The sequence below is a fragment of the Anabrus simplex genome, chromosome 6 (genome assembly GCF_040414725.1).
Source record: "Anabrus simplex isolate iqAnaSimp1 chromosome 6, ASM4041472v1, whole genome shotgun sequence".
In the NCBI taxonomy this organism is placed as follows: domain Eukaryota; kingdom Metazoa; phylum Arthropoda; class Insecta; order Orthoptera; family Tettigoniidae; genus Anabrus; species Anabrus simplex.
Genome location: NC_090270.1, coordinates 305,049,755 through 305,063,448, shown reverse-complemented (window position 1 = coordinate 305,063,448; position 13,694 = coordinate 305,049,755). Strand labels below are relative to the sequence as shown.

Below are 13,694 nucleotides of genomic sequence, written 5' to 3'. Positions count from 1 at the left end.
ATTCCCGTAACTTTCTATTATTTAAATATCTATGCCAATGAAATGAGCCGTTTGGATTCAATACTCTAGTAGGGATTTTCTGATAATGTCTTAGTACAGTAATGGGGAACGATTACATTTATCAAATTACAAAATCCACGTGACTGAAGCCGCGGGTAACTGTTAGTAAAGAAATAGATGGAGAGCATTCAACTCATTCAATCATTCAATCACTTATTCATTCATTCATTCATTCATTCATTCATTCATTCATGCAATCATTCATTCATTCATAAGTATACCAATATAATCAACTCAGGCAATTTATTCATTCATACCAACATTCAGTTCATTCATAATGTCTATTGTAAGCTAAGGATAACATTGTTCAGGCTGGTGACACAAATAAATACTTGCACTAACAAGGATTAATAGGGGTAATGTCTTAGTACAGTAATGGGGAACGATTACATTTATCAAATTACAAAATCCACGTGACTGAAGCCGCGGGTAACTGTTAGTAAAGAAATAGGTGGAGAGCATTCAACTCATTCATTCATTCATTCATTCATTCATTCATTCAAAAGTGTACCAATATAATCAACTCAGGCAATTCATTCATTCATACCAACATTCAGTTAATTCATAATGTCTATTATAAGCTAAGAATAACACTGTTCAGACTGGTGACAAATAAATATTTGCACTAACAAGAATTAATAGGGGTAAGATACATGTTTCCCTAGACTATATAACAATTTTAATGTCTAGGACAAAATTGAAACATCTTAAAATTTACAATTTACAGATCGGGTGTAATTAATGTGTAGGCGTAATTGTAATATTTAAGGCATTAATAGATAAAGTAATTGTAACAAAAACATGCATGAATCAAATAATTTGGATTGCAATAAATTATACTCTCTTCCCAGTTCTTGGTGATCCAGAACTAGGAGATGGAAGTATTCGATTATATTCCAAAAATAAAGAAATAGTCGTCGTATTTCCGATCTTTGGCAAAATAAATGCCAAATTATGCATGAATCATTTCCTGTCTTGTTATAAGTTATTTCCTTCACACAGAGACACTTCGTAAGTACCCGGTACTTCCGTTCCTGGATCGGAAGGCATTGCAGCCTTACACCTTACCAGGAAGCACCATCCGACTGGATGAGGATCAGGTTGTTGTCATACCCGTGATGGGCATTCACTACGATCCGGAGTATTACCCAGAACCTGAACGTTACGACCCTGAGCGGTTCAGCGAGGAGAACAAACGACTGAGGCCGAACTACACCTATTTACCCTTCGGAGAGGGACCCAGGATCTGTATCGGTAAGTAAGAAGTTGTAATATCTCTCTTAGGTTCTTCATTAACAGTTAATATTGTCAGTGGTGTGTGCATGGAAGGATCATCGGGCTTAACAACGCCCTCCACCTTTGAAACTTTATTGAACAACTCCCTTGATAAATTATCCCAATCCTTAACTCCCCTTCCTATAAACGAATATTTGTCACAATTTGTTCTCTTGACTTCGAACTTTATCTTCATATTGTGATCTTTCCTACTTTTAACAACACCATTCAAACTTATTCGACCGAACTTGATAGCTGCAGTCCCTTAAGTGCGGCCAGTACCCAGTATTCGGGAGGTAGTGGGTTCGAACCCCACTGTCGGCAGCGCTGAAGATGGTTTTCCATGGTTTCCCATTTTCACACCAGGCAAATGCTGGGGACGTACCCTAATTAAGGCCACGGCCGCTTCCTTCCCACTCCTAGCCCTTTCTGTCCCATCGTCGCCATAAGACCTATCTGTGCGACGTAAAGCAGCTCCCAAACTTATTCGCCTACTGATGTCATTCCACGCCATCTCTCCACTGACAGCTCGGAACATACCACCTAGTCGCGCAGCTCGTCTCCTTTCTCCCAAGTCTTCTCAGCCCAAACTATGCAACATTTTCGTAACGCTACTCTCTTGTCGGAAATCACCCCGAACAAATCGAGCTATTTTTCTTTGGGTTTTTTCATTTCTTGAATCAAGTAATCCTGGTGAGGGCCCCATACACTGAAACCATACTCTAGTTGATGTCTTACCAGAGACTTATATGCCCTCTGCTTTACACCCTTACTACAACCCCTAAATACCCTCATAATAATGTGCAGAGGTCGGTACCCTTTATTTAAAATAATATTTATGTGATTACCCCGATGAAGATCTTTAGAGATCTGTATCCTTTGTTTACAATACCATTTATGTGATTACCCCAATGAAGATCTTTCCTTCTGTTAACACCTAGGTACTTACAGTGATCCCCAAAAGGAACTTTCACCCCATCAACGCAGTAATTAAAACTGAGAGAATTTTTCCTATTTGTGAAACTCACAAGCTAACTTTTAATCCAATTTATCATCATACCATTGTCTGCTGACAATCTCACAACATGTCTAGGTCTTTTTGAAGTTGCTCATATCTTGTAACTTATTTATGACTTTGTACAAAATAACATCATCCGCAAAAAGCCTTATCTCTGATTTCAGTTCTTAACTCATATAATATATATATATAAGAAAACATAAAGGTCCAATTATACAATCTTGAGGAATTCCCCTTTTAATGATTCATGACTCTTCATCCATTCCGTAACTTCGATTTCACTAGAATCTTTACATCAGGGTAGGTGCTAGATTAGATCTAACATCATCACTGTTGTCATCGGAATTACTGTCAGCAAACACAACACTTACTAAAATCTTCTTCCATGATTTCGTGAGTGTGTCTGGCTTTACTTCGTCGCATGATTCTGCACGTAGCTTGCATATTTATAATGGGTAGCCCCTTTCTGTTAATATATTTATCTCCTTGTATGTGTGGTTTCCTGATTAGTACATGGGTGCAGTCAACTGCTCCTATAGCATTAGGAAATGCATATCTTTCTCGCCACTGGATATTTGCATTTTCTAATGCTTGAATAATTATTGGAAAATTATCGCCCCATAGCCCTCCTTAGCCGTTGCTACAAACTGTTTGAAAGACTCATATTTAACAGAATAAGCAGCACCATTTTACAGCAATTCCCATGGATCAGGCAGGCTTCAGACCAGGTCGCAGCTGTTGTGATCAAGTTTTGGCACTTACAACATTCATAGAAATGGGGTTCCAAAGAAAATTGAAAACATACGTTACTTTTGTTGATCTCACTGCTGCATCTGATACCGTGCGGAGGGAAGGTATGGTCTATAAACTTCTCCGGGTCATACCATGCATAAAGATAGCAAGACTCATTAACAATATGTTGAGTGATAGGAGGCTTCAGGTTATCATCGGGAACAATGTGAGCAAGAAGAGGAAGCTTAAAAATTGTTTGCCTCATGGTTCAGTCCTATCGCCACTCCTGTTCAGCTTATATATATCTGATCTTCCTGAAGTTACATCACGGAAATTCTGCTACGCTGATGATATAGCATTAGGTGTGCAACACAAAGAACTGGAGAGATCTGAAAAGATTTTAACAAGGGATTTGTCCATTTTGGAAACTTACTTCAGGAACTGCAGACTTAAGCCCAACACCAATAAAACGGAGGTGTCTTGTTTCCATTTAAATAATCACTTAGCAAATGCTAAATTGAATGTAAGTTTCTGTGGCAGGATACTTCACCACAGCTGGAACCCAAAATATCTTGGAGTAATCTTGGATCGAACACTAACCTACAAGCAACATCTGCTGAACACCGCACAGAAAGTGAAAACACGTAAGTTAACAACATCATTCATACGCTTTGTGGAACTACCTGGGGTTCTTCGGCAAGCGTTTTACGGTCTTCAGCTTTAGGCTTGGTATATTCAAGTGCTGAGTACTGTGCTCCAGTATGGATGAACAGTCATCACACAAAACTCATTCATATTGAATTGAATTTCACTGTGCGCATAATAACTGGCACAATTCGATCTACACCAACTCATTGGCTCCCGCTTCTATCTGGAATAATGTCGTCTGATTTACGCAGATCCACCGCTCTCATCAAGGAATTCAATAAAATCTTCAAGAAACCCCGATCTACCTGTACATGAAGATCTACGAACTATCAACCAAAACAGATTACGTTCACGCCATCCAACTTTACGTAACGCCTTAGACATGGTTGCTAGAAGCTACCACCCAACTTCAGAGTGGAAAAGACGGTGGGAAGCAGCAACGGAGACGCACCTGCACAGTATGTTCTCGAATGCCAAACTTCCAAGTGGATTCCAACTACCACGTAAAACATGGTCTGCTCTGAACAGAATAAGAACAGGCCATGGTAGATGCAGAGACATGTTGTTTAAATGGAACAAGTTACCGACACCCGCGTGTGACTGTGTAGCTGCACGACAAACCATACATCATATTGTCAGAGAGTGTAAAACGCGGGCATACACAGGCAGCAAAGTGGATTTCCTGATGGCAACTCCAGAATCAATTCAGTGGATCGGTGATCTTGACATTCAGTTGTAGGGAGCCTTTTCTTGTTCATTGTTTTCTTGTTATGTACATATGTATATAATTTATATATGAACTCATCTTGATTGTATGGGCCATACGCTAAATAAATAAAAATAAATAAAGTTATTGGAAATTTGACCCAGGTTTCTGCATGTGGCTTAATTGTTCCTACTACCTGCCAGAACGTCAAGGAAATTGTAATCTGGTCGAGACCGATATCTTCGACCACACCACTTTGAAACCCGGGGTCACCTAGGTAACGCAAAACAATTTCCATTTTTTCCTCACTTGTAAGAACTCCACCTCTTTTCTCGTGTATCGGCTCCAGAAAATGTTGTGCAAACCTTTCCACATTTTTTTCGGAAACGGTAGAGATTTTTATAATCATGTTCGAGAGAATCTCTTCGTGCTTTATACATTTTTTCTCCGTTGTAACACCATCATAAACTCCGCCATCACGTTTTCAGCCTGATCTCTAGCACCTTGAGTCACCTACCGGGCAGTCTCAAGAAATTCTGAGATCAGTCTCCATTCAGAGAGACTAAGCTCCAGTTTATTCATATACATTTGGAGATATGTCTCCGAGGGAATCCGCTAGCAAGCTGTGTCTCAAGGAGCATAGGTCACTGCTGAGATATAGCTTTCTTATACATATACATTTGAGACATGTCTTAATATTTATGAGACAAGAGATACATCTCCGGTTTATTCATCATCCAATACCCTATGTCCCTTGTGGATAGCACTTTGAGGTCTGGCTCCATAACTAAATGGTTAGCATGCTAGCCTTTGGTCACAGAGTTCCCGGGTTCGAGGGTCGGGAATTTTAACCATAATTGGTTAATTTCGCTGGCACGGGGGCTGGGTGTTTGCGTCGTCATCATCATCATTTCATCCTCATCATGACGCGCAGGTCGCCTATGGGTGACAAATCAAAAGACCTGCATCTGGCTAACTGAACTTGTCCTGGGACACTCCCGGCACTAAAAGCTATACGCTATTTCATCTTTTTGAAGAAGTTCGTGATGTTTTCCTCACGTTCTGTTGCTTCCAGGGGTCCCGGGTTCGATTTCTGGCAGGGTCGGGATTTTTAACTATGGTTAATTCCCCTGGTACGGGGACTGGGTGTAGGTGTTGTCTTCATCATCATTTCACACTCATCACGACGCTCAAGTGCTTACGGGCGTCAAATCAAAAGACCCACATCAGGCCTCACCGGAGGCCACACGCCATTTCACTTTATTTTCAGCAAGGAATGAATGCTGCACAAAACTCATTTTACATTTGCGAAAATTAAAATTAAAATAATGCTCAGATTTAACGGAACCTCGGATTTGCGGGACTCTGCTGTATAATAATATGTTATTATTATTTAAACGGCTTAGATGTAATAATGTACAATGCAGTAAAGCAGGGCCTCTCAAACGCCCAAAATCTCACGCGTGCAAACTGAGGCGCAGAGTTCCTGTGCATAGTGCATCGGTCCCACTCGGCTCGGCTCGGACCAACGCTTAGTCTCTGTGCTACTCGGCTAATTTCGGCTCAACTCGGCTCGGATTTGGAGCGCTACGGAGCAAATGAGGAAGAGGGAGACAGGCGGAGCGAGCGAGACAGGCGTGGGGAAAGAGAGAGACAGGGCTATTGCTCCAAATCGAGGAGTGGGGGGTCTGCACTCCGGTCAACCAAGCGAAGTCGTCTTTTGCACCGTGCACAGTGCATGCATCTTGTACATGCACCATGAGAGGCCCTGCAGTAAAGGAACGTTACAATTATAAACTGAGAAAAAAAGGCTCAGATTAGATTATCGTCGCTCAGAAATCGGCCACGTTTATAGGTACTTAGGTGCAATAGCGGCGATTGGGAATAAGAAGTGGGTGGGTGGGGGAAATATACAGACAACAATAAGTAGCCAGGTTTGTGGGATATAGTGTCCGGGGGACCGAGAGGGACGGGGGAGGGGTAGGTATATTCACCAACACTGAAAAGAAAAGTAAAGCTACAAAATGGACATTTCTTTATGCTTTCTGAGCGAATGTCAACAAAGAGGTAAAGGTTGACAGAGTACGGACGTAAGTGCGGTAATACTTTTTTGAGATTTTGAGTTAATACTATACATTAAAACTTTCAAGAAAAGAACAATGTTACACATCTATTACAATTAAATATTCAGCGTGATTATACAATTAAAAATACAGAGACTACAGGACTGACAAATGCGGGCGGCATATGGGTGAATCGTACCTCGGTGTCCAAGACCTTGGCAAAAAGAATATACCGTTGCTATCCTTCCTCACATCACATGCAAAGTATCTGTTACTTGCTGTGGCGCTATACAAAACGATTAGCCGCCACGAACATAATCACTGCATTAATAATTAAAGAAAAAGAAGGAAAGAATTAGCTTATAAGACAACAGGGCTTGTACAAACTGCTTGTTTTAATAATTCTAGTTTCAGCTAGCTAAAATGGAATAAAAATGTAATGTTTTCTCCAGCTTCACGCCTCCCCTAATCGCCGCTATTGCTCAGGTATAACACAATCTGTCTCTCCCCACACTTGCGGAGATCTGAACCTTGAAGGAGAGGTCTATCCCCATTTATGCACTCCGAAGTGATCGCCAGATTTCTCATTTGGTGTCGTGGCCTACAGGACGGCTTTATTTGCCCTCCATCCACACTAGTGGTATAGCCGTGAACATTGTTGTTGTCCGCTTTTCCTTGATCTAAGTCGTCTCCTTGGAGGCTGGTAAGATTGTGGTGATTTTTTTGGAGGAAGTACAACTAGACAACCTTCCTGTGTGTAAAACTAATCAGAGAGAAAAAATGGAATGGATCCGACACTTCGGAAAATGAAGGTATCGGCCAAAGGAAGACAAGGCCACGAAGGGCGTGAAAATGAAAGACTTCCTAGGCTTCGCAACCTAATACCGTCGGGGTTGGAAAACAACAAGAGTTGACCGATGGAGGTCGTTTAGGATAGATGAAAGTGAGGAGCCTGGCAAAAGTAAGTGAAAGCAATGTCAGGACTCAAATAAGCACTCTATCGTCACCAACCCACGCTCCCCTGGGGCCCTTTTTAGTCGTCTCTGACGACTGGCAGGGGTTATCTTGAGTGTTATTCTACCGCCCCCACCCACACGGGGTCTGGAGGTTGGTAACCAAGAAGAGGAATAACTTGGTCTTCTACTGATTTTGTTCGTTCAGTTTGTGCTATGACCTCACAACAAACCCCAGCAGGGGCTATGCCTGCCAGCAAGCGTGTTGACGCGCAGCTATGAGCTTGTATTCGGGATATCGTGGGTTCGAACCCCACTGTTTGCAGCTTTGAAGATGTTTTACCGTGGTTTCCCATTTTCACACCAGGCTGTAGGCCTACCTTCATCAAGGCCACGGCCGCTACGTTCCCACTCCCAGCCCATTATTACTCTCCCATCGTCGCCATAAGACCTATCTGCGTCAGTGCGACGCAAAGCAAATTGTAAATAACGAAGAAGAAGAAGAAGAAGAAGAAATAGAAGAAGAAGTTTATAGACAGGTGTAAATTTCAGACAGCCAGAAACTATTCTGCATGACTGAGATCAATAACCACTTGTTTCGCATGTGCTGAATGATACCATAATAATTTATAATTTATAAAGAATTTGTTCAGTATTCTCAAATGATTCAAAGTTGTCAAAATAATAGCATTAAGGTTTACTTCATTAGTTTTATTTTATGAATGATTATGTTAACTTTGTCGGTTTTATACTTGTGTGACTTATATCAGAGCACAACACTGAAGATGTTGGAAAAGTTGTTTAACTTTTAAGTATTTATATACATTAATATATTATTTATACAACGAAAATGTATTTTTGTTTAAACTTTATTTTTTTGCTAGGGGCTTTACGTCGCACCGACACAGATAGGTCTTATGGCGACGATGGGATAGGAAAGGCCTAGGAGTTGGAAGGAAGCGGCCGTGGCCTTAATTAAGGTACAGCCCCAGCATTTGCCTGGTGTGAAAATGGGAAACCACGGAAAACCATCTTCAGGGCTGCCGATAGTGGGATTCGAACCTACTATCTCCCGGATGCAAGCTCACAGCCGCGCGCCTCTACGCGCACGGCCAACTCGCCCGGTTTTGTTTAAACTATATACATATATACATACATACATTATCATTAAAGACTGTTATGCCTTTCAGCGTTCAGTCTGCAAGCCTCTGTGAATTTACTAAACGTCGCCACAATCCTCTATTTGCAGCTAGTTCTGTGGCCTCATTTAGTTCTATACCTCTTATCTTTAAATCGTTAAAACTGAGTCTTGGTCTCCCTCTGCTTCTCTTACCCTCCATAACAGAGTCCATTATTCTCCTAGGTAACCTATCCTCCTGCATTCGCCTCACATGACCCCACCACCGAAGCCGGTTTATGCGTACAGCTTCATCCATCGAGTTCATTCCTAAATCAGCCTTTATCTCCTCATTCCGAGTACCGTCCTGCCATTGTCCCCACCTGTTTGTACCAGCAATCATTCTTGCTACTTTCATGTCTGTTACTTCTAACTTATGAATAAGGTATCCTGAGTCCACCCAGCTTTCGCTCCCGTAAAGCAAAGTTGGTCTGAAAACAGACCGATGTAAAGATAGTTTCGTCTGGGAGTTGACTTCCTTCTTACAGAATACTGTTGATCGCAACTGCGAGCTCACTGCATTAGCTTTACTACAACTTGATTCAATCTCCCTTGCTATATTACCATCCTGGGAGAATACACAACCTAAATACTTGAAATTATCGACCTGTTCCAGCTTGGTAATACCAATCTGACATTCAATTCTGTTGAATTTCTTACCTACTGACACCAGTTTAGTCTTTGAGAGGCTAATTTTCATACCATACTCATTGCACCTATTTTCAAGTTCCAAGATATTAGACTGCACGCTTTCGGCACAATCTGCCATTAAGACCAAGTTGTCAGCTTAGGCCAGACTGCTTACTACATTTCCACCTAACTGAATCCCTCCCTGCCATTTTATACCTTTCAGCAGATGATCCATGTAAACTACGAACAGCAAAGGCGAAAGATTACAGCCTTGTCTAACTCCTGTAAGTACCCTGAACCAAGAACTATATACATTGAGGAATGTTAATGGAATTAAACCATTAAAATAAAAAGTTAGCAGCTTTAATTTGATCAACACATTTCTTTAATTGGAAATAAATTTCAATAATACACAGTTCAAAAAAATTAGGGGAACAAGTTTTGTAACGTCTGGTATGTGAACGTTAATTTGGTAGATGGGGTTCCAATGATCGTACAGCATACCCTGAGACTTTGGCTACTCAGGGTATGTCAAATCGAAGTTATACTCCATCTGTAGGCGTAGCTGTCAGGTGACCCCTCAAAACAAAGTGAACAGCGGTGTATCCGTGTGTCGTCGTGAGGTACACAAACTACTGCGCAGTTGCATTGTTGGATGCGCTTGAGAACGGTTGGCTGTTGAGAGAGCTCTTGCATTATTGTAGTGATAAAGTAGTGAAAACCGATTGAAATAGCTAAATTTTGTGTATATCTGATTCATTTAGTGCTGTTTATATAGTGGTGTTTAGTGCTTGTTGGTAGAAATTGGGAGTAGTGATATTTATTTAAATTTTGTAACAAGTAATTCAGTTGGTCTTCAGTAAATTACGTTTTCTAGGTTAAGTAGGCTAGCTAGGTGTACCTTGTTTCGAATTTAGGTTTAGGAAATACTTTAGGTAATAATATTAACTTTAAAAATATTTGTAAATATCTGTAGGTTCGTTGGTTATACTTAAAAAGGCAGATTATCATAAGGGATAGTACCGTAACTTCTGCAGCAACTTCTCCGGTATTTCGTATAGATATCCGTTCAAACTATCGCGAAGGTAATAATTTACTACATTAAAAAACACGATACGCCTGTAAACTTCCATTTAAAAAGAAGTTAAAGAGATTACACGGTAATAGTTAACAGTCGTTATATTCTTATTGATTATTGTCGCTCCTCATATTCAAATATTGCATTGTTGGCTACAGTCGTGAACAAAGGGTGCAGTGTAGTCAAGTAAATATAAATAAAAATCAGATGACCTTGTATTCCATTCATTTGTACTTCTGAGTAGGTAGTTAAAGTATCCGTAATTTATATTTCGCTCCCTCGATCTTTCAGTATTTATGAGCGGTTACCGGTAGCTAATAATAATAAAGTTCATATATCCCAGTAATTGCAGTTCAAGTCCCTGGAGTAGTAGTTGTTTTGATAGAAATATTTGAGAAATTACTGTAGACAACCTCGTATTTTTCAGTAGGCCTAATTAAGGACACTTTTATTCTCCGTACCGTAGAGTAGGGAGAATAATAGTAATCCACCAGCTGTAATAATCACATAACCACATTTCAGTAGAATTGTAGTGAAGATAAGGTATAATATATTAGATAGTATCTTGCCAGTTATATTCGTGTTTTTCTTCGTGTACTGCACCCGTCCACCTCCCGAGTCCCAGACTAGCATTTATCTCAGGGGTGTCGGTTCATTATTTAAGTCCACGAATATATAAATATAGAGGCATAATAGAACACGGGAATGAACGGAGCAATTTAAAATTAAAATGGGGAAAGCTCGATTGTAAACTTGAATTTAAGGACTCCATGATAGGACTAGGAAGTGACTGTTAACTTTAAAAAGGATCTCATTTAACTACAATAAAAAGATTATGAGAATGGTTTCCTTTGAAATAATTGCCAGAAGGAGCAGTTTATTACGCCACCCGGCGTACGAAACTTTGATACATTTGGCAGTGATATTTAAATTTCCACACATGTTACATAAACAAATCACTTGCTATACCGCAAGTGGTATCAATATCTTGCTGGGTTGCTTCTGAAAGAAATTACCATTGGAGTATAACTTATGGGTCGATTCCGTTCGAATCGAACCGTTGTTCAAGGATATAGCTTCCTTCTATCGGGAGCCCGAGCATAACCCATGTTACGGTCGGCTTCCCGATTTAACTAAGATGATGCACCCCGGCTATATACATTTTTCCGAGACCGGTACTCGGACTGGGTAATGTTTCTCGTGAATTACGAAAAATGGATTACATGGACAGTTCCTATCTTACGATGTCCAGCTGATGCCATACCACTGAATTAGCATTTATATTTTATTTACACATGATCTGAGATGGTACAAAGTAGCCTCAGTAGACTACTGCCACAGATGAGATAACGAGAAGCGGTGGAAAATACCGTGTCGATGACCTCCCCTCGCATCGCGGGCGAAGTAAACAAACACACAAAGTATTACTGTAACTCGTCCCGTGCGGAAACCGTATGGTAACGAGGTAACAAATGACTATAATATTTATCATTCTTATTATTCAAACATACGAATCGAGGGATGTTGTCACCAATTAATTAATTAATTCACTATCGTCAGAATATTCATTTATCCATGAAATTATCATCCTTGAAATTATTATTATTATTATTATTATTATTATTATTATTATTATACTCAACGGTTCCTGGCACTGTCACGTTTGATTAATATCGTCATTATTATGCGGGACGCAAACACAGATGGTTATTATTGTTATTATTATTAGTATATCCCTCTTGTGGTTATTATTAATGAATGGGTGACCCAAGATATTATTATTATTATTATTATTATTATTCATGCTACTCAAGATTATTATTATTATTAATGTTACTCAAGATTATTATTATTATTAATGAATCGGTCACTTCCGCCAAAAATGCATTAGGATATCGTTCGCGATCACAATTATTTCACTGATCAACCAACGTCATCATTACTGTGATTATTATGACAATTATTATTAAACTGACCGCGATGATTTGACATCGTCCTAACATTGTTATTATTATTATCGGTTGCATATTATCATTTAGATTCCCGTTTAACATCTTTATCAACGCCCATTTAATTACGGCGGTCCAATCCTTTATCTGCAATATTTATTATTATTATTATCACGACATCATGATTGTCATCACTCGTCATTACAATGATTACAATATATGATCATTTATGTGGAATCTGAACTCTCATTATCCTTAAATCCGTAGTATCTCGACGAATAGCGGTGCAGTCTATTTATTTCGTACATGCTGTCACGGGTTCGAATTCTACCCGCTACGTAACTCAGTATTTCTCTGTGACACTGCCCGTACATTTTACACTCATTTACATCCTAAGTGTCTCTCGTACGGAATTTATATCCCTTTCTATCTCAATATTCCTTGATTCATTTATTTCTCACAGAATTATCAACTGACTTATTTATTCCACTTCTGACATCGTACGACCTTTCATTATCTGACTGCAGATTCTTTAACATTTTTCTATCTCATTTCGATCTACGCCTTAGTTCGTTCTCCACAAATAATCATAACATTTTGAAATTATATTTACCAAAATTTGACAATCATGGTTTCGTAATATTTGTCCTACGTGTTCCGGCTACTGAATTGCAAATTTAAGGCACGACATTTATTCCTAAAGAAAAATATTGGACCGTAATTTAAACCACACGTTCATTAACATGTACGGATTCTTAGCACCGATCTTAAATTTCAATATTATTAATTTATCAAGTTAAATTACCACACACTTTAATTCCGAATTAAAAACGACATCCCGTCATTAAATGATTTCCGACAAACTCAACACCTGATCACTTAAATTTTATTATTACGCACTGATCACTTAAAATTCCAATATCTCATGAATTATTATTATTATTACTATCGCTTCTCACAAATTTAACAACTTCACTTTGGTATGACAAGGCTGGACTTCCCTTCAATGGCATTACATAACTCGTCAAAATGACTAACAGAAAAGCACATATCGGGTCTATTAGACTATGATAACGAAATCAAATGTAAAGAAAATTATTCTTGAATACAAAGAAAATAAGAATACATGCATGACTTAACGTACTACCCTATATCTACAAAATTTACATCTACAACAAACTGAATACGTAAAAGGACCCGATTATTTACATTGTTATTATTTAATACTGTCCGTGCTACAAATTTAGGATGGGGTCGTTAAGCGACTCATCTTGTTACAGAAGGTAACCAAATCTAATCAAATTATTCCCATTTTTCCAGTCACGCTAACATTTCCCAAATATTATTTACAGTTTAGTACTCATCTTAGTTATCGAATCCATTGCAGCTTGGCAGATGAGAGGCT

General features: G+C 39.3%; 1 protein-coding gene across 1 annotated transcript in view; it reads left to right on the top strand.

Annotated features, from left to right (window-relative positions):
• The window catches only part of LOC136876513 (cytochrome P450 6j1), a 102,289-nt gene that overhangs the window by 76,791 nt on the left and 11,804 nt on the right, over positions 1 to 13,694 (top strand). Inside the window, exon 5 of the mRNA XM_067150527.2 lies at positions 1,063 to 1,314. Within this exon, the coding sequence (XP_067006628.2) occupies positions 1,063 to 1,314 (252 nt within the window). The remainder of the gene's footprint in view (positions 1 to 1,062; positions 1,315 to 13,694) is intronic.